Source organism: Salvelinus namaycush, chromosome 21, assembly GCF_016432855.1.
Source record: "Salvelinus namaycush isolate Seneca chromosome 21, SaNama_1.0, whole genome shotgun sequence".
Lineage (NCBI taxonomy): Eukaryota > Metazoa > Chordata > Actinopteri > Salmoniformes > Salmonidae > Salvelinus > Salvelinus namaycush.
The window spans coordinates 22465383-22489698 of NC_052327.1; the positions used below are offsets into that span (position 1 = coordinate 22465383).

The 24316-nt window shown below is 43.6% G+C and overlaps 2 protein-coding genes across 2 annotated transcripts; both read left to right on the top strand.

The window, feature by feature from the left end:
- Positions 1-3611: 3611 nt before the first annotated feature.
- LOC120066204 (charged multivesicular body protein 1a-like) lies at positions 3612-16619 on the top strand. The gene is made up of 7 exons (XM_039017402.1): positions 3612-3729; positions 4356-4375; positions 4477-4554; positions 13674-13820; positions 14022-14150; positions 14432-14628; positions 15394-16619. Exons 1-7 carry the CDS (start codon positions 3723-3725, stop codon positions 15413-15415), a joined length of 600 nt encoding a protein of 199 aa, XP_038873330.1. The 5' UTR covers positions 3612-3722; the 3' UTR covers positions 15416-16619.
- A 2658-nt stretch (positions 16620-19277) lies between these two features.
- On the top strand, positions 19278-21600 carry LOC120066656 (P3 protein-like). The gene has a single exon (XM_039018087.1). It carries the CDS (start codon positions 19729-19731, stop codon positions 21127-21129), a length of 1401 nt encoding a protein of 466 aa, XP_038874015.1. The 5' UTR covers positions 19278-19728; the 3' UTR covers positions 21130-21600.
- The last annotated feature ends 2716 nt before the right edge of the window (positions 21601-24316 follow it).

Sequence of the window (24316 nt, forward strand, 5' to 3'; positions counted from 1 at the left end):
TCAAGGGTTTTTCTTGAGAGAATGCCACGAGTGTGCAAAGCTGTCATGAAGGTGAAGGGTGGCTATTTTGAAAAATCTCAAATATGAAATATATTTTGATTTGTTTAACACTTTTTTGGTTAATACATGATTCCATATGTGTTATTTCATAGTTTTGATGTCTTCACTATAATTCTACAATGTAGAAAATAGTCAAAAATTAAGAAAAATCCTTGAATGAGTAGGTGTGTCCAAACTTTATACTGGTACTGTGTACATCACAATTACATAAGTATTCAGACCCTTTACTAAGTACTTTGTTGAAGCACCTTTGGCAGCGATAACAGCCTCAAGTCTTCTTGGGTATGACGCTACAAGCATGGCACACCTGTTTTTGGTGAGTTTCTCCCAGAGATGTCCGATCGGGTTCAAGTCCGGGCTCTGGCTGGGCCACTCAAGGACATTCAGAGACTTGTCCCAAATCCACTCCTGCATTGTCTTGGCGGTATGCTTAGGGTAGTTGTCCTGTTGGAAGGTGTTCCTTCGCCCCAGTCTGAGGTCCTGGAGCAGGTTTTCATCAAGGATCTCTCTGTACTTTACTTCGTTCGTCTTTCCCTCGATCCTGACTAGTCTCCCAGTCCATGCCGCTGAAAAACATCCCCACAGCATGATGCTGCCACCACCATGCTTCACCGTAGGGATGGTGCCAGGTTTCTTCCAGACGTGAGGCTTGGCATTCAGGCCAAAGAGTTCAATCTTGGTTTCATCAGACCAGAGAATCTTGTTTCTCATGGTCTGAGAATCCTTTAGATGCCTTTAGGCAAACTCCAAGCGGGCTGTCATGTGCTTTTTACTGAGGAGTGTCTTCTGTCTGGCCACTCTACCATAAAGGCCTGATTGGTTGAGTGCTGCAGAGATGGTTGTCCTTTTGGAAGGTTCTCCCATCTCCACAGAGGAACTCTGGAGCTCTATCAGAGTGTCCATAGGGTTGTTGGTCACCTCCCTGACCAAGGGACCAAGGGTGGCTAACATGGGAGTGGTCAGAGGGGGTGGGATCCCCTGGGCTTGTGGTTCTTCATTTGTCTGTCCTGCTGTGATGTCGAGGCTATGGCCAGGGTCTGGGCGAACTGTTTTGCTGTGGTGTCGAGACTTTGGTCAGGATCTGAGATGGGCTGTTTGTTGGCTTTTCTGCGGGGGTGGCCAGCTTTCTAATTGGTTGTTCTCTGTCACACCTCATCTTTCTCACCTTCTCCTCCAGCACTCTCACCTTCTCTTCTAGTGCTCTGTTCTCCAGCTCCTGCTCTTTCTCCTGTTGATGATGTCTCACCACAGTCCAGAGTATCTCTCTCACTCTCTCTCTCTCTCAATCTCTCTCTCTCTCAGGGCACAAGGCAAGACCCAGATGCAGACATGGGAGGCAGATGGTTTGAGTCTTGATATTTATTAAACAATCCAAAAGGGGTAGGCAAGAGAATGGTCGTGGACAGGCAAAAGGTCAACACCAGTTCAGAGTCCAGGAGGTACAGAGTCGCAGGCAGGCTCGAGGTCAGGGCAGGCAGAAGGCAGGCAGAAGAGTCAGGCAGGCGGGTACGGAGTCTATAAAACAGGAAAGGGTGAAAAACCTGGAGGACTAGCAAAAGGAGAATAAAAGCAGGAGTACGGGAAAAACGCTGGTTGACTTGAAAGGCATACAAGACGAACTGGCACAGAGAGACAGGAAACACAGGGATATATACACACCAGGGAAATTGGATCTAATCCCAGAGGCCGACACAAAACAACGTCGCCACAGGAGAGGTAGACGGAGCGGCCTCTTGGTCAGACTTCGAAGGCGTGCCAATGTCCAGTCTCTAGACAACAAGGTGGATGAAATTAGGGCAAGGTTTGCCTTCCAGAGAGACATCAGAGATTGTAACATCCTCTGTTTCACAGAACATGGCTCTCTCGGGATATGTTGTCAGAGTCGGTAGTGCCACCGGATTTCTTCATGCGTCGCGCCGACAGAAACAAACATCTCTCTGGTAAGAAGAAGGGCGTGGGTGTATGCCCTAATGATTAACGACTCATGGTGTAATCATAACAACATACAAGTCCTTCTGTTCACCTGACCTAGAATTCATTACAATCAAATGCCGACCACATTATCTCCCAAGAGAATTCTCTTCGATTATAGTCACAGCCGTGTACAGTGGGGCAAAAAAGTATTTAGGCAGCCACCAATTGTGCAAGTTCTCCCACTTAAAAAGATGAGAGAGGCCTGTAATTTTCATCATAGGTACACTTCACCTATGACAGACAAAATGAGGAAAAGAAATCCAAAAAATCACATTGTAGGATTTTTAATGAATTTATTTGCAAATTATGGTGGAAAATAAGTATTTGGTCAATAACAAAAGTTTATCTCAATACTTTGTTATATACCCTTTGTTGGCAATGACAGAGGCCAAACGTTTTCTGTAAGTCTTCACAAGGTTTTCACACACTGTTGCTGGTATTTTGGCCCATTCCTCCATGCAGATCTCCTCTAGATCAGTGATGTTTTGGGGCTGTTGCTGGGCAACACGTACTTTCAACTCCCTCCAAAGATGTCTGGGATCTTGGCTGAATCTGGGATGTCTGGGAATATGGCTGAATATAAACAGTGTAGTTATTCCCTCCGCAAGGCAATCAAACAAGCGAAACGTAGGTATAGGGACAAAGTGGAGTCGCAATTCAAAGGCTCAGACATGAGACATATGTGGCAGGTTCTACAGGCAATTACGGACTACAAAAAGTTTCCAAGCTTTGTGCTAGCTTATGTCGGCTAGCATTTTACAGATGCACAATTGAGAGCATCCTGTCGGGCTGTATCACTGCCTGGTACGGCAACTGCTCTGTACTCAACCGCAAGGCTCTCCAGAAGGTGGTGTGGTCTGCACAACGCATCACCAGGGGTAAACTACCTGCCCTCCAGGACACCTACAGCACCCGATGTCACAGGAAGGCCAAAAAGATCATCAAGGACAACAACAACCGGAGCCACTGCCTGTTTCCCTCCGCTACCATCCAGAAGGCGAGGTCAGTACAGTTGCATCAAAGCTGGGACTGAGAGACTGAAAAACAGCTTCTATCTCAAGGCCATCAGACTGTTAAACAGCCATTACTAACACTGTGAGGCTGCTGCCTACATACAGACTCAAATCATTGGCCACTTTAATACATGGATCACTAGTCACTTTAAATAATGTCATTTTAATAATGTTTACATATCTTACATTACTCATCTCATATGTATATACTGTATTTTATATCATCTATTGCATCTTGCCTATGCCACTCGGCCATTGCTCATCCATATATTTATATTTACATATTCCTATTCCATCCCTTTACATTTGTGTGTATAAGGTAGTTGTTGTGGAACTGTAAGATTACTTGTTAGATATTACTGCACTTTCGGGAACTAAAAGCACAAGCATTTCGCTACACTCGCATTAACATCTACTAACCATGTGTATGTGACCAATAAAATTGTATTTTATTTGGATGACAAGGGGCTAAAAAAAATCAACATCATGTCATGTGACTGCCAATAATGGCCTCTTCCTATTTGGCTTCAGCAACAGAAACGCCACTCTCACGTGACCCGTTCTGAACCCGGAAGAGTGTCGTCATACACGGAAATCTATACAATAGGGCAATTAGCTCATTTGCAAGGTAAAACATTTTTTTTTAGGTGAAGTGGAACTCAAATACACGCGGACATGGATGGTAAGTCGTTTTCGACTTTTGATATGACGAGGTTGTCATCTTATTTTGAACTATGTCGCGCTAGCTAGCCGACATAAGCTAGCACAAAGCTTGGAAACCAGTCGGTGAGCTAAATCACGTTTTCAAGTTTTAATACCACAGCCACAAGTACAGTGAAATTCCTTTAAATAAATGTTATTAGGTTTTACCAAATATACACGTTTTTAATAGCTAGCTAAGATACCTGCTGCTATGTCATATGTCACCAGAAACTAAGACTAGTTCAAATAAGAAGGTTCAGACGAGTAAGTTAACATTACATGGTTATTATTGGAGAGATGATTTTGCTTAACTGTCTGTAAGCCTAGATAGCTTTCTAACGTTAGCTAGTTAATTAGCAACTTCCCACTAATTTATTCAATGTAAGGTAGTTAGCTATCATTACGTACGTTTTCGCCATGGGAGTACAGTATAGTTTACAATGATCAGAAAGCATTGACGCCTTATACAATTCTATGATTTGGACACAGAGATCACTACTCTGTCATATTGTCATTGCACAATGTTAGTGCTAAGTAAGGTACGCCCAATTCACTCGGCTGTATTTATCACCCCTCCCATCCTATTTTTTTATTTATTCATTTCAGACACACTCTTCCAACTGAAGGTATGTAAGAAATGTGCATTATCTTTGTTAAGTTTAATTAAACACATCCATATTTTTTATTACACATCTCAAATGTCTGCTAATACTTCTCTCTTTTACAGTTTACAGCAAAACAGCTTGAGAAACTTGCCAAAAAGGCAGAGAAGGATTCAAAATCTGAGCAAGCCAAAGTTAAAAAGGTCAGTAAGTGTGCTTTCTGGGACACAAATGTAAGCTAGTAAACAGTTGTGTGCAGTAAGGAGAAATGTTTTTGAGGTGTGAAGGTACTGCCTGAACAGATTTTAGTTTTTTTCTGCAAAACGTTTTTGCTATGTGGTGTACACTGTTCCCTACTGAACACGACCCCCGTTATGGGTATTAGTGTTGAATGGCAGGAACCGGGTTACCTGCCATTCTACTCCCTTTTCCCGGGAATAATAACTGCGAGAAACCCATAAATGATTTATATGAACAATATGGCGTGAAATGGAACTGTTAAATTATATGCAATTTCTAAATCTGGCTTCTCTACTGCCTCTGCATGTTGAATCATCAACGCTTAGGGTGGGGCCAGAGCCCATCTCAGTATGGAGCGCAGTTCACAATGCATGTAAACCTATCATCTCATCATGGTAACTTTTTTTTCTTGTGACAGGTAGGCCAGCATTTTCTGCAGCATAGTCTATGCTACAGTAATATAAAGACCGAATTAGCATCTAATTTACCCATCTGGTGTTTGGGGGTCACCATCTTTTTAATTGTGAAGATTTTATTCATTGCAGCAGCAGAGTTTTAAAACAGCCTGTCACTTTAATATCGTTGCATTAAATCAGAGCATGCGTGAGCACTCTGTCTCCATTTTCATCAACTCCATTCAAATTGATATTCTTGTTCTAGATTGATATATAGCCCTATATATAAACTCAGCAAAAACGTCCTCTCACTGTCAACTGTTTATTTTCAGCAAATTTAACATGTGTAAATATTTATATGAATATAGCTAGATTCAACAACTGAGACATAAACTGAACAAGTTCCACAGACATGTGACTAACAGAAATGGAGTAATGTGTCCCTGAACAAAGGGGGGGTCAAAATCAAAAGTAAGTCCGTATCTGGTGTGGCCACCAGCTGCATTAAGTACGGCAGTGCATCTCCTCATGGACTGCACCAGATTTGCCAGTTCTTGCTGTGAAATGTTACCCCGCTCTTCCACCAAGGCACCTGCAAGTTCCCAGACATTTCTGAGGGGAATGGCCTTAGCCCTCATCCTCCGATCCAACAGGTCCCAGACGTGTACCGGATTGAGATCCGGGTTCTTCGCTGGCCATGGCATTCCTGTCCTGCAGGAAATCACGCACAGAATGAGCAGTATGGCTGGTGGCATTGTCATGCTGGAGGGTCATGTCAGGATGAGCCTGCAGGAAGGGTAGCACGCTCATTCCTTCAACGTTAACGCGAATCCGACCATCACCCCTGGTGAGACAAAACCATGATTTGTCAGTGAAGAGCACTTTTTGCCAGTCCTGTCTGGTCCAGTGATGGTGGGTTTGTGCCCATAGGCGACGTTGTTGCCGGTGATGTCTCGTGAGGACATGCCTTACAACAGGCCTACAAGCCCTCAGTCCAGCCTCTCTCAGCCTATTGCGGACAGTCTGAGCACTGATGGAGGGATTGTGCGTTCCTGGTGTAACTCGGGCAGTTGTTATTGCCATCCTGTACCTGTCCCGCAGGTGTGATGTTCGGATGTGTTGTTACACGTGGTCTGCCACTGCGAGGAAGATCAGCTGTCTGTCCTGTCTCCCTGTAGCGCTGTCTTAGGCGTCTCACAGTACGAACATTGCAATTTATTGACCTTGCCACATCTGCAGTCCTCATGCCTCCTTGCAGCATGCCTAAGGTACGTTCTCGCAGATGAGCAGGGACCCTGGGCATCTTTCTTTTGGTGTTTTTCAGAGTCAGTAGAAAGGCCTCTTTAGTGTCCTAAGTTTTCAAAACTGTGACCTTAATTGCCTACCGTCTGTAAGCTGTTTGTGTCTTAACGACCGTTCCACAGGTACATGTTCATTAATTGTGCATGGTTCAATGATCAAGCATGTGAAGCAGTGTTTAAACAAATTATCTTTGAAAGACATGGTCCTGAAAAAGGGACGTTTCTTTTTTTGCTGAGTATAGATGTCCTAGAAAAATACATGTGTATATATGTCCTAACCTAGCCTACCTCTTTCAGGTAATAAATTCAATTCAGTATTAACTTTTATATTTAGCTAATTAATGCTGGGTTATGCATAATAAGCTTCTATCTTATAGCCTCTGTTTTTAGCGCAATACGTAAGCACCTGTGCTCCGCTGGCGCCTCTCCCTAAAAAACGTTCCTTAGCTATTGGAGTCCCATGCAGTCAAAGTTAGACAAGAATAGCTTGCTGGACATCATTTTTTTTCTGAATTTCTTCTACCAATAGACTTTTCGAAGACGTACGCAAGCTCTTGTTTGCTCAATGTTAAATACAGCAGCCAATAGAACTCACGGGTAGTTTGAAAGAAGAGCGAACACGTGATGGCAGTAACCATTCAATCTTCATGAAGCGAAGTGAAAGCCTTTTCCATCTAATTCTAGTCCTATATTATTCAAGGATGTCATTAGAATGATGAAAAATATGGACGACAACAATTTATAACTGTTGAAAGTGAGGAAGGAATGAAGCAACAATAGAGAGAGAAAGGGGAGGTAGGCTAATAACATTAGGGGACATATTATGGAAGATGTATATATGCGTCAGCCACTAATTATGCAAATATGCCTTAATATATTTCAAAATCAAATGTCTAGCCTATACTTGTAACTTCGTAGGCCGCATCAGCTGCACAAGAATCACATTCTCTCCCTGCTTTATCCTTGTTTGAACAATGTGCTTAATTCCAGTCCATATAATACCATACAGTTCACACTCAAAAATATTAGCCTACTGGAGCTAGTTTCAGTTATTTGCCCAAGAGAGAAAATAAAGTGCATTCGGAAAGTATTCAGACCCCTTGACTTTTTCCACATTTTGTTAAGTTACAGGCTTATTCAAAAATAGATTTTTCCCTCATCAATTTACACACAATACCCCATAATAACAAAGCAAATATATATATATATTTTTTTACATTTTAGCAAATGTACACTGCTCAAAAAAATAAAGGGAACACTTAAACAACACAATGTAACTCCAAGTCAATCACACTTCTGTGAAATCAAACTGTCCACTTAGGAAGCAACACTGATTGACAATAAATTTCACATGCTGTTGTGCAAATGGAATAGACAAAAGGTGGAAATTATAGGCAATTAGCAAGACACCCCCAAAAAAGGAGTGATTCTGCAGGTGGTGACCACAGACAACTTCTCAGTTCCTATGCTTCCTGGCTGATGTTTTGGTCACTTTTGAATGCTGGCGGTGCTCTCACTCTAGTGGTAGCATGAGACGGAGTCTACAACCCACACAAGTGGCTCAGGTAGTGCAGTTCATCCAGGATGGCACATCAATGCGAGCTGTGGCAAAAAGGTTTGCTGTGTCTGTCAGCGTAGTGTCCAGAGCATGGAGGCGCTACCAGGAGACAGGCCAGTACATCAGGAGACGTGGAGGAGGCCGTAGGAGGGCAACAACCCAGCAGCAGGACCGCTACCTCCGCCTTTGTGCAAGGAGGTGCACTGCCAGAGCCCTGCAAAATGACCTCCAGCAGGCCACAAATGTGCATGTGTCTGCTCAAACGGTCAGAAACAGACTCCATGAGGGTGGTATGAGGGCCCGACGTCCACAGGTGGGGGTTGTGCTTACAGCCCAGCACCGTGCAGGACGTTTGGCATTTGCCAGAGAACACCAAGATTGGCAAATTCGCCACTGGCGCCCTGTGCTCTTCACAGATGAAAGCAGGTTCACACTGAGCACATGAGCACATGTGACAGACGTGACAGAGTCTGGAGACGCCGTGGAGAACGTTCTGCTGCCTGCAACATCCTCCAGCATGACCGGTTTGGCGGTGGGTCAGTCTGGTGTGGGGTGGCATTTCTTTGTGGGGCCGCACAGGCCTCCATGTGCTCGCCAGAGGTAGCATGACTGCCATTAGGTACCGAGATGAGATCCTCAGACCCTTTGTGAGACCATATGCTGACACATGCACATTTGTGGCCTGCTGGAGGTCATTTTGCAGGGCTCTGGCAGTGCACCTCCTTGCACAAAGGCGGAGGTAGCGGTCCTGCTGCTGGGTTGTTGCCCTCCTACGGCCTCCTCCACGTCTCCTGATGTACTGGCCTGTCTCCTGGTAGCGCCTCCATGCTCTGGACACTACGCTGACAGACACAGCAAACCTTTTTGCCACAGCTCGCATTGATGTGCCATCCTGGATGAATTGCACTACCTGAGCCACTTGTGTGGGTTGTAGACTCCGTCTCATGCTACCACTAGAGTGAGAGCACCGCCAGCATTCAAAAGTGACCAAAACATCAGCCAGGAAGCATAGGAACTGAGAAGTTGTTTGTGGTCACCACCTGCAGAATCACTCCTTTTTTGGGGGTGTCTTGCTAATTGCCTATAATTTCCACCTTTTGTCTATTCCATTTGCACAACAGCATGTGAAATTTATTGTCAATCAGTGTTGCTTCCTAAGTGGACAGTTTGATTTCATAGAAGTGTGATTGACTTGGAGTTACATTGTGTTGTTTAAGTGTTCCCTTTATTTTTTTGAGCAGTGTATTAAAAGTACACTGAAATGGTACATTTGCATAAGTATTCAGACCCTTTACACAGTAATTTGAAGCACCTTTGGCAGTGATTACAGCCTCGAGTCTTCTTGGGTATGACACTGCAAGCTTGGCACATCTGTTTTTTGGGGGAGTTTCTCCCATTCCTCTCTGCAGATCCTCAAGCTCTGTCAGGTTGAATGGGGAGCATTGCTGCACAGCTATTTTCAGATCTCTCCAGAGATGTTCGATCGGGTTGAAGTCTAGGCTCTGGCTGGGCCACTCAAGGACTTTCAGAGAATTGTCCCTAAGACACTCCTGCATTGTCTTGGTTGTGTGCTTAAGGGTCATTGTCCTGTTGGAAGGTGAACCTTCGCCCCAGTCTGAGAACCTGCTCCAGAGTGCTCAGGACTTCATCAAGGATCATCAGCTCCAAGCGGGCTGTCGTGCCTTTTTTACTGAGGAGTGGCTTCCGTCTGGCCACTCTACCATAAAAGCCTGATTGGTGGAGTGCTGCAGAGATGGTTGTCTTTCTGGGAGGTTCTCCCATCTCCACAGAGGAACTCTGGAGTTCTGTCAGAGTGAGCATCAGGTTCTTGGTCACCTCCCTGACCAAGGTCCTTCTCCCCCGATTGCTCAGTTTGGTCGGGCGGCCAGCTCTAGGAAGAGTCTTGGTGATTCCAAACTTCTTCCGTTTAAGAATGATGGAGGCCACTGTGTTCTTGGGAACCTTCAATGCTGCAGAAATGTTTTTGGTACCCTTCCCCAGATCTGTGCCTCGACACAATCCTGTCTCGGAGCTCTACGGACAATTTCTTCAACCTATTTTTTTTGCTCTGACATGCACTGTCAACTGTGGGACCTTATATAGACAGATGTGTGCCTTTCCAAATCATGTCCAATCAATTGAATTTACCACAGGTGGACTCCATGTTGTAGAAACATCTCAAAGATGATCAATTCAAACAGGATGCACCTGAGATCAATTTCCAGTCTCAGCAAAATGTCTGAATAATTATGTAAATAAGGTATTTCTGTTTTATATTTCATATGTTTGCAAACATTTCTAGAAACCTGTATTTGCTTTGTCATTATGGCTTATTGTGTGTAGGTTGATGAGGGGAAAATTATATTGAATACATTTTAGAATAAGGCTGTAATGTAACAAAATGTGGAAAAAGTCAAGGGGTCTGAATACTTTCCCGAAGGCACTGTAGCGAGCTACATTTGTGGGCTTTTATGTTTTTCTGTCGTGCTTAATGTGCAGTAGCCTATATCATATAGGTCTATGTATTGGATAACTGCGCAATCATTTGGGATTTTTTGGGGGCTTGCGTCATGAAATGTCTAATGTAAGGCTCATGAAATGTCTTTTAATGTAAGGCTCATCAGGCTCAAGTAGGATCAGTGTATTGTTCATACTAGTACTGAAACGACTAGGCAGGATCAGCACTCAGTAAACCCCATAGTGTATAAACAACGTGAGAATATTGATACAATTTGTGTCATTAAATACACTACACTGCTCGTCAAACATCTCATTCCAAAATCATGGGTATTAATATGGAGTTGGTCTCCTTTGGTCTCCTCTCCATGGGTATCATCTCCTTTGCTGCCACTGTATAACAGCCTTTCCTCTTCTGGGAAGGCTTTCCACTAGATGTTGGAACATTTGCTGTGGGGACTTGCTTCCATTCAGCCACAAGAGCATTAGTGAGGTCGGGCACTGATGTGGAGCGATTAGCCCTGGTTCGCAGTCGGCCTTCCAATTCATCCCAAAGGTGTTTGATGGGGTTGAGGTCAAGGCTCTGAAGGCCAGTCAAGTTCTTCCACACCGATCTCGACAAACAATTTCTCTATGGACCTCGCTTTGTGCATGGGGGAATTGTCATGCCGAAACAGGAAAGGGCCTTCCCCAAACTGTTGGAAGCACAGAATCATCTAGAATGTCATTGTATGCTGTAGCTTTAAGATTTTCCTTCAATGGAACTAAATGCCTAGCCTGAAACAACATGAAAAACAGCCCCAGACAATTATTCCTTCTCCACTAAACTTTACAGTTGGCACTATGCATTCGGCAGGTAGCGTTCTCCTGACATCCACCAAACCCAGATTTGTCCAGACTGCCAGTTGGTGAAGCGTGATTCATCACTCCAGAGAACGCGTTTCCACTGTTCCAGTTCCAGAGTCCAATGGCGGCGGTCTTTACACCACTCCAGCCGACACTTGGCATTGCGCATGGTCATCTTAGGCTTGTGTTCGGCTGCTCAGCAATGGAAACCCATTTCCTGAAGCTCCCGACGAACAGTGCTGTGCTGACGTTGCCTCCAGAAGCGTTTCAAAACTGTGAGGTTCTGTGGCTACCACTTCGCGGCTGAGCCATTGTTCCTCCTAGACGTTTCCACTTCACAATAACAGCACTTACAGTTGATTGGGCCAGCTCTAGCAGGGCAGAAATTTGACTAACTGAGGAAAGATGGCGTCCAATGATGGTGCCACGTTGAAAGTCACTGTGTTCTTCAGTAAGGCCATTCTACTGCCAATGTTTGTCTATTGAGATTGCATGGCTGTATGCTCAATTTTATAGACATGTCAGCAACGAGTGTGGCTGAAATAGCCGAATACACTAATTTAAAGTGGTGTCCACATACTTTTGGTGATGTAGTGTAGCTCATTTTAACATAATTATTAGGCATTGTGTTCTGTTGGCGTTTGACAGGACAGGTCAAATAAAGAGGTGTGCTACATATTACCCAGCAGGTGGCAGTGGATGATCATGGTTCAGGCTGCCTTGGTCCATTACTGACCAAAGGATTTACAACCAGGGGCCAAAACTCTGAGTAGGAGTGCTGATTTAGGATCAGTTTTCCTTATATATCACAATTAATAAGATTACATGGACAGGGTGGACCTGATCCTAGATCAGTACTCTTACCCTAAGATGCTTGTTACACAAGCCCCTGAACTTGTTTACATAGGCAACTGAAGTGACTTTTGATAGTACAGTGGGGAGAAGAAGTATTTGACACACTGCCGATTTTGCAGGTTTTCCTACTTACAAAACATGTAGAGGTCTGTAATTTTTATCATAGGTACACTTCAACTGTGAGAGATGGAATCTAAAACAAAAATCCAGAAAATCCCATTGTATGATTTATTAGTAATTAATTTGAATTTTATTGCATGACAAGTATTTGATACATCAGAAAAGCAGAACTTAATATTTGGTACAGAAACCTTTGTTTGCAATTACAGAGATCATACGTTTCCTGTAGTTCTTGACCAGGTTTGCACACACTGCAGCAGGGATTTTGGCCCACTCCTCCATACAGACCTTCTCCAGATCCTTCAGGTTTCCAGGCTGTCGCTGGGCAATACGGACTTTAAGCTCCCTCAAGATTTTCTATTGGGTTCAGGTCTGGAGACTGGCTTGGCCACTCCAGGACCTTGAGATGCTTCTTATGGAGGAACTCCTTAGTTGCCCTGGCTGTGTGTTTCGGGTCGTTGTCATGCTGGAAGACCCAGCCACGACCCATCTTCAATGCTCTTACTGAGGGAAGGAGGTTGTTGGCCAAGATCTCGCGATACATGGCCCCATCCATCCTCCCCTCAATACGGTGCAGTCATCCTGTCCCCAAAGAATGATGTTTCCACCTCCATGCTTCACGGTTGGGATGGTGTTCTTGGGGTTGTACTCATCCTTCTTCCTCCAAACACGGCGAGTGGAGTTTAGACCAAAAAGCTATATTTTTGTCATCAGACCACATGACCTTCTCCCATTCCTCCTTTGGATCATCCATATGGTCATTGGCAAACTTCAAACGGGCCTGGACATGCACTGGCTTGAGCAGGGGGACCTTGCGTGCGCTGCAGGATCTTAATCCATGACGGCGTAGTGTGTTACTAATGGTTTTCTTTGAGACTGGTCCCAGCTCTCTTCAGGTAATTTACCAGGTCCTGCCGTGTAGTTCTGAGCTGATCCCTCACCTTCCTCATGATCATTGATGCCCCACGAGGTGAGATCTTGCTTGGAGCCCCAGACCGAGGGTGATTGACCGTCATCTTGAACTTCTTCCATTTTCTAATAATTGCGCCAACAGTTGTTGCCTTCTCACCAAGCTGCTTGCCTATTGTCCTGTAGCCCATCCCAGCCTTGTGCAGGTCTACAATTTAACCCTGATGTCCTTACACAGCTCTCTGGTCTTGGCCATTGTGGAGAGGTTGGAGTTTGTTTGATTGAGTGTGTGTACAGGTGTCTTTTATACAGGTAACGAGTTCAAACAGGTGCAGTTAATACAGGTAATGAGTGGAGAACAGGAGGGCTTCTTAAAGAAAAACAAACAGGTCTGTGAGAGCCGGAATTCTTACTGGTTGGTAGGTGATCAAATACTTATGTCATGCAATAAAATGCAAATTAATTACTTAAAAATCATACAATGTGATTTTCTGGATTTTTGTTTTAGATTCCGTCTCTCACAGTTGAAGTGTACCTATGATAAAAATTACAGACCTCTACATGCTTTGTAAGTAGGAAAACCTGCAAAATCGGCAGTGTCTTAAATACTTGTTCTCCCCACTGTATGTTTGTCTCACCAGGCTCTTCAGTTGAAGAATGTGGACGTTGCCAGAGTGTATGCAGAGAATGCCATCCGTAAGAAGAACGAGGGCCTTAATTGGCTGCGCATGGCATCTCGTGTTGATGCTGTAGCCTCCAAGGTCCAGACTGCAGTCGCTATGAAGGCGGTGAGTCTATTCCCTCTGCCTAATAATAACAACAGTGTGCTGTCATTCAATTGTATTTCACTCATCAGTCAATGTCATCTTTCTCTTGACCTCCAATCTCTACCATCTTCTCTATTGTCTACTTTCATGAGCATGCACTCTGTCCTACTTTCATATGTGGCTCTCTGCTTATCTGATCCTGTCTGGCTTTTTTTCCCCTAGGTCACAAAGAATATGACGCAGGTCACAAAGGCACTCGACAAGGCACTGGGTTCCATGGACCTGCAGAAGGTGTCTGCTGTCATGGACAAGTTTGAGACACAGGTCCAGAACCTGGATGTTCACACCTCTGTGAGTGGCACAAGTTATAGAAAGTATTCCTCATGTGTATAACTGTTGTACTCCTAATCGATTTAAATCATTACTTCACCTACCTCTTATTCACTTGTCACCTTCTTTCCTAAGACCTCTATTTCAATAGGCCTCCTCAACCATTATACTCCTAATTATCTAACCATTGTTGTTCACTTAACCCTCTATCTCACCATGTATTACTGTACCTTTCTGGATAGTCATATATGTTGCGTTAATGGTGAAACAACATAAACCCACTCACTGTTCCCATCCTGTAGGTGATGGAGGACTCGATGAGCTCGGCCACCACGCTGACCACGCCCCAAGACCAGGTGGATGACCTCATCCTCCAGATAGCAGAGGAGAGTGGTCTGGAGGTGATGGACCAGCTCAGCCAGGTGCCTGCAGGAGCCACCTCACTGGGAGAGAGCTCCTCACGCTCACAGCACGAGAAGGAGGACCAGCTGTCCCGCAGGTACACTAACAATCCAGCTTTCACTGGCTACTGTGTGATATTTGGCTTGTTTTCTAAAATAAGGAAATGTGATGATGACAAGGCAACCTAAGCTATTCTCAAATGATTTTAGACTGTGAAGTAGTGTAGATTCTGGCTAGATGTGTTGGAGCTTTGATAGACCCCCTTTTTAATTATGCAGGTGATATTCCATGGACTATAGAAAACACTAAAAAAAATAATGATACAATTAATGACTGTTTATAATAAATTATTTATTTGTTTAACCCTTTCAAGCAGGGAGCCCTATTGAGACCAAGGTTTCTTTTTCAAGGGAAACCTGCATGACAGGATCAGCAGCAATTACACAAAAAAGTTACACAGATACTAAAATCAATGCAGGGGCATAGGAAACACACAACAAAAAAACACAATTATAAAAACACCAACATTCGTCATTGAAGAGGTCCTCTATCAAAAAATCTGAATGCGCCGATGTGTTCAACTGTAGGGTATTCTGAAAATTGTTCCATAAGTGAGGTGTGAAGAAACGAAAAACTGTTTAACTAAATATGTAGTAACCGATGGAATTTCAAGCATTAGCTATCCCTGTGAGCGGGTATGGTACACTCGTGCTTCTATAGGTTGGTAACAATGTTAGATTACGTGGCAGTTTTTTCAAAAGGGCTTTATAAATTAACAGAATGGAATGTTTCGATCTATGTGACGTCATAGGCAAAGATTTTCATATAAATAAACAATGACACTTTTTTACTTTTGTTGCAGGTTGGCAGCGTTGCGGAACTGAAGATATATCTTGGGTATTTGCGAGACGGATGGAGGCTTGACAGCTGCTTGGGAACAGACAGCGGAGGGAGCTGTGTGACTCTATCGAACTGTTTTTATCGTGATGACCTAATGAGCCTATTGATTTCCATCCCCACATCTATTTATATGCACACTCACACTGTGTTGCTGAAAATACCACCTGAGAAGGCATGGGTCTCTCCTTTGTCTCTCTGTCCATCTCTCTCTCTATGTCCCTCTCTGTCGCTGTCCATCTCTCTCTCTGTTGCACAACAATCTATTTTCCCCACCTCTGGTTTTCCCTCTCCCATATCAGTCTTTCTGTCTCTCACTCTTGTCTTCTCTCCTTCAGGGCTCCCTTAAATATTCCCCTTGGTTGGTTAGTTCTTGTGAATTTCGGTACATTGCCACTTGAGAATTTCTTTTTGTATGTATATTTGAATGGGAGGGTTTTCCTGAAAATAAAAAAGGGTTTTATAAAATATATAAATCCTATAGTGGAAAGGGGTGTTTTAAAACAGACATATTCATGTAATATAAGGACCCCTGGCACTTATTGGGTGTTGTATTTCAAATGTGGGGTTGTCTTTGTTTTTATATTTAATATCTTTTGTTTTCTATTTGCTACCGTCAGATGGAAGGAGTATAACACAGGTTCTCTTCAACACAGTGTGAAGGGGAGGCCTTCTACCAAACAGACCATCAATGAGTGCTCTGATGTATACCAACTTTTCCACAGTTTGACAACACAAAGAAAGTCATGACATCACACACACTACTTCTTAACTCATAGTAGAAATGATCCTTTGACATAATGTAATCATTAGTTATATATACTGTACAGAGAGGACAATCCTCAGTCATACATGTTTTTTTTAAGCAGTCAAATTAACTACTTTTTGTTTCTTTATTTCTCTTAATCTTTTGCTAATTCATGCCTATTTGCTTTGAATATTTATGCCTTATTGGGATGCAGGTATTTGCGTAGGTGCTTCTCCTCAGTGCCTGAATTCAACTAGTTCTAGTGATTGATCCTATGTAGGTTATGTCAGCATATAATAAGGATTCCCCTTTCTGTACCCATCAAACCAGAAATGTGGCTGCTGTAGCTACAGTAAGACATTTTGGGAATCATTTTCAGTTTACAGGGGGAGGTTTATTTATACTCATGTGTTTTATCTTGTGGAAATAAAAGCCCTCTGATATGAAAATGTGGCTCTACTAATATAATTTCAACACTCAGGAAATGACAGCAGCACAAGCAAACTGATATACTTATTGCTTAGTTTGCAGCATTTTTATATGTAACCAAGTACCATGTAACCACAACATGGGTTCAATCCATAGACTAGGGTCAACCTGTCTTATTTTGTGATTGATAATTGCTTTAACACATATACATATTTTACTCTTTGCTCTAGTAAGCTCACATACTTCACAGTTCAAACTGTTGATAGTTCTCTGTGATGCTGTGAAATTTCACTGCCTCACATATGTTTTGGTTACTTTTCCTGGTGGACTGATGGTCCTTATATTTGCCAGATAAGATTATATAACACCAGTGGAAGCTGCTGAGGGGAGGACGGCACATAATAATGGCTGGAATGGAGCAAATGGAATGGCATCAAACACACGGAGTTGATACATTTCCACCTATTCCGCTCCAGCCATTACCACATGCCCGTCCTCCCCAGATTAAGGTGCCACCAACCTCCTGTGTATAACACGCTTGCCTACATTCATCTAGTGTAAACAGGTCACTGTGTCATGTTGTAGATAACTTTTGAAGTATGTTTAGTCTGTCAGTCAGAGGCAGACATAGACTAATTGTTGTATACTGTTCATGCCTTAGTGCCTAACTTCAAAGAAACCTCTAATTTGTCACCATGGCCATACTGGAACAACTGTCTACAGTAGGTGTGGGTGGAAATCTACCCAAGAGCTTTTTCCCTGTGTCTTTTGTGAGTTATATTATAACAGAGCTGGGAAACAAAACACTGGGCTGCCTTGTGGCTCTTAACATCAGTCACTCTGCTAAATGTCAGGAGAGCTTTCCAGATCAGCAGGTTGTCGGCTGAAATGCTTTCACAGAAGACCTCCCTCTTTTCTTGGAACCTCTGTTTGAGTCATGAGTCAAAGTGCTGTAGGCCACACTGCACAATAGATGACTGCACTCATCATTAAATTGAAAGTGGCTGCACTCACTATCTATGATAGTTTGAATAGCTGTCTCACTAAAAATACTGACTGGACTCACTTAACCTTTTATAAAGTAGGAGACACATCATGCCATAAACCCATTCATCTTATGTGCTGCACTGGCTGTTCTGAGAGAACGGGTTCCCTTACATAATACAAATGTTGGTATCAAATTTCACAATTGTATTTGTTGTGTACGAATGTCCCATCAGCAGTACTTGGCAGCGACCTGGAACTGGATACCATGCAGTGTGTGTGTGTGTTATTGGTCACTGTGCTTTTGCTCAGTGAGGAAATATGCAGCGGGCAAAAGATCAAGACAATTTGATGTTGTTCCTGCAGTGGCCCAACAAGCTTCTAAAGATAAAATAATAAAGGTTACAAAACCTCAAGATGCCTATTAAGTTCAACGTAGATTTTCAATGGAACACAGACGATGTGTTATTCTAGAGCTCACCAGACATCAAACATCTGGAACTAGAACAGACTAGCTTGAACACTTTCCAGTGTTATACAATATATATTAAAAAAAAAACGTTTTTCAATATAACTGTCTTACATATATTTTATTAACAATAACACATTTCAATTAAAACAAAAAACATATGTATTGTTTCATTATCTGACACTTGTAAGTGTTTTTCCTGGTGGTTAAGGCACGACAGGAAAGACACCATTTTCATAGAATGAACCTGTGTGTGTGTGTGTGTGTGTGTGTGTGTGTGTGTGTGTGTGTGTGTGTGTGTGTGTGTGTGTGTGTGTGTGTGTGTGTGTGTGTGATGTCAGAATAACTAAATAAGGGAAAAGACCATCCTTCAACCATAGTGAACCGCAGTAACTTTTAATTGTGTGTTTGGACTATGTGTTTAACTTATTCCCCCATTTGGCTTTCATCAACATACTGTAACATGGCCACAGCATTTTGCAGTGGGTCCTCCCCTTTATAAACAAGGCAATAGTAAACATGTCGACCTCCACGAATGACGCAGCGCGTTGTCTGAGATATTGCTTGGGTTAGTTAGATTCACATCCCTGAGCATGTGTGCCAAATTTCAACACTCTGAGTCAAAGAGATCAAGATATATAAACATGTGCCCGTTATAGCGCCACCATGTGGTCGATATGAATGTTCTTGCAGATGTTGAGTCTTGACAGTGTTTGCAACATGTGTACCAAATTTTGTTACAGTTAGAATATCCTTGACTGATATATATGCATATATGTGTCAGTCCACTCCCACGTGAATGTTTATTGGTCAATAGTGGCCACGTTGTTTTAGGTAATAGTCTGGAAAATATTGAGTTGAGAGACTGTTGTCTCTAGATGCCACTTATCAAGTTTCGTGCAGATCGGCCATTTGGAAGAATCTATGTACCGAATTGACTTAAGGTCACCCGAGGTGAGGGGCGTGAATTTTCAACATTTACGTTTTCAATCTATTGTTACTGATTGGCCATCATCTGGCCAATCAGTGTAATTGTGTAAATTCCGATCTCTGTTGCAAGACCCTGGTCATATAGGACCGTCATCAACAGTGTTTCCTCTATGATGCTGAGAATGCGGCCCATATAGGGAAGAAAGAACACCCCCGCTTTCAGATTTTCAAATGTGACGTTGGTGCTTATTTGGTAAGGGAACTAGAGAGTTAACGCTGGGGGCTGCTCTGATTGGATTAAGGGAGGGTTTAGCGAGTGAGTGAGAGGAGAAGCAGAGGAAACGACCGTGGTGACAGTTGCTATCAAGTAAAGACAGTAAAAACCGTAACGTGAGGCGAGGGTTCACCGAGGTAGACATTTTTTTTGTTAGCACGTTAAAAGGAATCTTGAATCGATATAAATATGACAGTACATTTTTGCTCGGAATTTAAGTACGGTTAATTTGGATGGGGCGGGTGATGTTTAAATTCCGGTAGAAAAAGAGCAAGAACACGGGTGATGCTAAATGGGTGCCAGAAGAAATTTAGACCGGGCTGCCTACCTAGCTATTATATCAGGGGATCTGATAAGTTTTATCGCATTTTGTAAAAGGGAAGCCGTTTAAGACGGACTGGGGAGGTCGCAGGCTGGGCAAAGGCGTGTATTTGCGGCGCCCCTCTGCCCCCTGTCCGTCAAAACAATGAGGACGCTATTTCTATTCTGTTTTCTCTTCTTGATAAAGAGAGGAGCAGACTGTTCAACGGCGGTCCGGTCCCTGACAGACATCAACACGAACGTGACGGCCGACAGCAGCAGAAGGTATATACAAATCGGGGACGGGACCTCCCAGGAATTTGAGTTTCCCGAAAACACTAAGGGCGTGATTGTAATCTTCAGTCAATACCGGAGCACCGCAAGTAGGAAGGACCGCGAGAGCTGGAAGCAGACGGTCAAGGTACGCTCCCTGGACCCGGAGGTTCTTTCCATTCTGAATGTAAGTGACAGTGGGCATACAGGGCCCTTGAAGAGTTACATAATCAGCATACGGTCTGGGTGGCCAGGTCGGGCACAGCTGCTCATCCAGCTACTGGACTTGGACCAGGATTCTGGTTCGGCCGTAATTGAGGAAAGGACAGACTACTCCATCAAGGTGGCGCCTGGCAGTGATGACCCAGCCGCCCAGCTTATACAGTCGGGCGGGCTGTCCCACTTCTCAGAGAACCCTGTCCTATTTGCCTTGCTGCCACTCATCTTCATCAACAAGTGTGCTTTTGGGTGCAAGGTAGAGGTAGAGGTGCTGAGGGGTCTCCTGCGGAGGCCTGTGCCCCTCATCTTAGGGGTCGCAGGTCAGTTCCTGGTCATGCCACTGTACGCATATGGCCTGTCCAGGCTGGGCTCCCTGCCCAAGGCCCTCTCCCTGGGCCTGGTCATCACATGCTCTGCCCCAGGTGGAGGCGGAGGCTACCTCTACAGCCTGCTACTAGGTGGCGATGTCACTCTGGCCATCTCCATGACACTAGTGTCCACAGTGGTAGCTGCAGCAGCCATGCCCCTGTCCTCTGCCCTGTACGGCAGGTTACTGGGGGTCCACGCTGCCCTCCATGTGCCCTTTGTCAAGATCCTGGGCACCCTTCTTTTCATTGCCATCCCCATCTCCCTGGGCATGCTGGTGAAGCTACGTCTGCCCAAGCTGACCCGCGTGCTGCTGGCACTGATCCGTCCCTTCAGCTTCGTGCTCATCGTGGGCGGCATCTTCATGGCCTATCAGATGGGGGCGTCTATCCTGGCCAATGTGAGACCTCAGATAGTGGTTGCGGGGGTGACTGTGCCTGTGTTTGGCCTGCTGCTGGGGTTTGGGATGGGGAAGCTGGCAGGGCTGGCAGTGCCACAGAGGAAGACGGTCAGTATTGAGGTGGGGGTGCAGAACAGTCTCCTGGCGCTGGCGGTTATGCAGCTGTCGTTCCGGCGGGCGGAGGCTGACTTTGCGTCCCAGGCACCCTTCATAGTGGCGCTCAGCAGCACCTCTGAGATGCTACTCATTGTCCTCGGCCATTTCGCCCATCGAAAGTTCTGTGCCCCGAGTGCTCCAACTGACACCTGATTGTAGGTAGAGTTTCTGTTCTGAACCAAACCTGTAGAGGTCCCACAGATTTGGCTACAAATTACATCGAACAAGATGAAAACAATCAATGACATTGACACTGTACATAGGATAGGGAATGGACATTTACGTTTTCTTGAAACCAAAGGCCTTTCTTTTATGCCATTTTTTTTATTAGATTGTACTGATAAGTACCTAATGTAAATAGGCAGAAGAGAAATACCTATAACAGGAAAGATATTTTTCTATCAGATTTCTTTTTTGTAATTGAAATGATTGATTTGTGTCATGTTTACAAGAGGTCAACGTGTCTTAGGAATGGGAACGGTTTTTAAAACGGATGGAAAATGTGTGGTGTTTTAAAGTACTGCTACTGATTGTTTTTTTTTCTGGATTAAAAGGTGATTATCTAAGAATCCATGTACTTGAATTATAAAGAGAAGACAAAAAATAAAAGCATTCATAAAAGGAGCCTTGAGTTTGTCCAAGTCTCTGTAGACATCCGTGTTGCCTCCCACAATTTTAAAATGCTCCGGCTTGTCACTGTTGCATAGGATCTGGTGTTTGAGACTAAGTTTGTCCAAGGAGGATCTTTATTTAAAAAAGGAATCTTCATACTGAGCTGTACTAAAGTAAAGATTGTGCTGCAGCACAGCTGAGCAATGTAGCCAGTACTTTTGTGTCTGAGATTATTTGCTTGTCATATTTGTGGACTGATTAACATAGGTTTCTTTGTGTGTGCCAATGTGAGTACATCTGCATGTCTCTTTGCAACACCACATGTTATGTGGTTACCTTTTTAAAGAGGGTCAAGATCCAATGTTTATCAACCTTTTTACTGCTGAAATGGAGGTTCTAGTTTACAGGCAAGAAATACTTATTTTTTGTGTGTAGTTCATAGGTCATTGTGTGAGAGCGCATGTTATGACTGAAAGGAACATGATTTTTGGTAGGTGTTGGTCTTGAAATATTCGCATACAGTTAGAATCGCTGTCTATGTACCCATGTTCTGGCTAAAGCAAAGCTGACACCTGAGGGCAGGGAGAGTGTTTTAGAAAAGGCATTTATCTAGGAGCGTGCTTTTCCTGTTCAGTAAGTATTTTAATTACTGTGTTTGTGTCTGCATTTGTAATGGGAAAACAGCATTGGAGCTTGGTTTTGGCCCAAGATATGTGAGTGGGCCCTGTAGCATAGTGCTCAGCTCTATGAACTGAACCCAGTTGTTTGGTGTAAGAAGAGGCTTTGTCAATATTGACCTACTTCAACTGCTGAGCGAGGTGGATTTTATTATTCTTTCCTGTAAATGAGAAGTGATAGTTACAACAGGAAATTGAGATGACTCAACTACCCCCAAAATGAGCCTTTTTCCTGTCAATTATTGACACCTTTCCATAACAAGGAGTGAAGTTTCATTTTGATTATTATTTTTGTATATATATATATATATATATATAGTCAGTTGCAGACAGTGAAAACCTGGAATATTTTTTGTGGCAAGTTCATTTTGTGTTTTTCCATTACAAAATGCACACATACTGAAACCCTTGTGATCCACTGTAAACACGGGCTATTTTGTTTTCTGATTGCAACTAACCCCTAAAACTAATGGAGTAACACATATTAAGCCAAGGGTAAAAAATAACACAGGGCTCTGTACTAAGAGCATGTTCTGGACCCTCCTGTGCAATGTCATAAGCCTTGCATATCATTACGCTCAGATGCGCAACATATCGCCCATTTAATTCATATATCTGCTGTTAGACCTATTTTTAGCTAAAGGTATTTTAAGGATTTTAAGCTTTGTTTGAAAATGATCCACACACTGAGCTACAATCATGAAATTACCAATGGGAGAGTCATCCATTTTTTCAATGCATGTCTCTTTCCTTCTCTCTTTCACTGCCACGCACCCCGTCTGTAATATAAATGAAAGGCTCTAAAGCTGCACAGCCTCACTCTCAATGGTAATTTGACCTTTAATAACCACAGATTTCATACAGACCAAGACATAGGGCCTACACTATTTCACAGATACACACAATATACCCTCATTTACCTGGTATATTTATCTTCTTGGCATTACGGAGCCATGAGGTTACCATATGAGCTGTGTGGTTTGTAAAATCCGACTCAAACGGTTTGTACATTGTACGTTGACGGACTGCCTAAAGTAATAGTGTCACTTCTATTGGGGAAACATTTGAAAGTACCTGACGTGAGTGCAAGGACAGTGTCACGTCCGCTTGAGCGACAGTTCAGATCGTTTGCCCCAGGTAACTGTGTCCGCTGTACTTTACAGGTTGACTGGTGATTTCCTGACACTGTTCAAGGCAGCTGCAGATTTAAACTTCCTATGCTGCGGTTTAGTGACACAGTAGGAAAAAACACTTAATGAGAGAGATGGGATGACATTTTAATTAGTTATTTTCACCTCCCATGAGCAGGTTTCCTGCTGCAGTGCCAGGGTGTCCAGGATAACATAAGCGGGAATCCTACAAAATATTGTCATTCATGTGTGCAAGTATCTCCAGTAGGCCTATTCACTTGAACCACAAACAAGGGAAGACTGTCTGAAGGGCATAAAATTCTCAGATCTTACATTAAACCATTTGTGAACCACGACTGGTCTTATCTGGTCCATCGATGGTATGGATCGATGTTCTAGCAGCATTGGTGTTGTTAGGATATATACATTACTCAACAAAGATATGCACACAGAGAAACATTCTGTTCAATGGCAACTTGTTTACTATAAACCAGCGTTTCCTAAACTCGGTCCTGGGGACCCCAAGGGATGCATGTTTTGGTTTTTGCCCAAACACTACACAGCTGATTCAAATAATGAACTCATCATCAAACTTTGATTATTTGAATCAGCTGGGTAGTGTTTGAGCAAAAACCAAAACGTGCACCCCTTGGGGTCCCAAGGACCGAGTTTGGGAAACCCTGCAAGCAATGTGTCTGCTTAGAGTAATGCACTAAAGTACCTCTCATTCTTGTTGTTGCAGACACTCATCATCCCAGAGACAGTGTAGCTCTAATTGGACTAGTTGGTGCCATTTACCTTCAATGGATCGATCGTGTGCATTAACACCTGGGCCCCAGATCTGCCAGTCGGCAAGAGAAAGACTGAGACAGTGAAATGTTAGCCTTGCCAACCCTGATATGCATTGATCTGTTTGTCCCC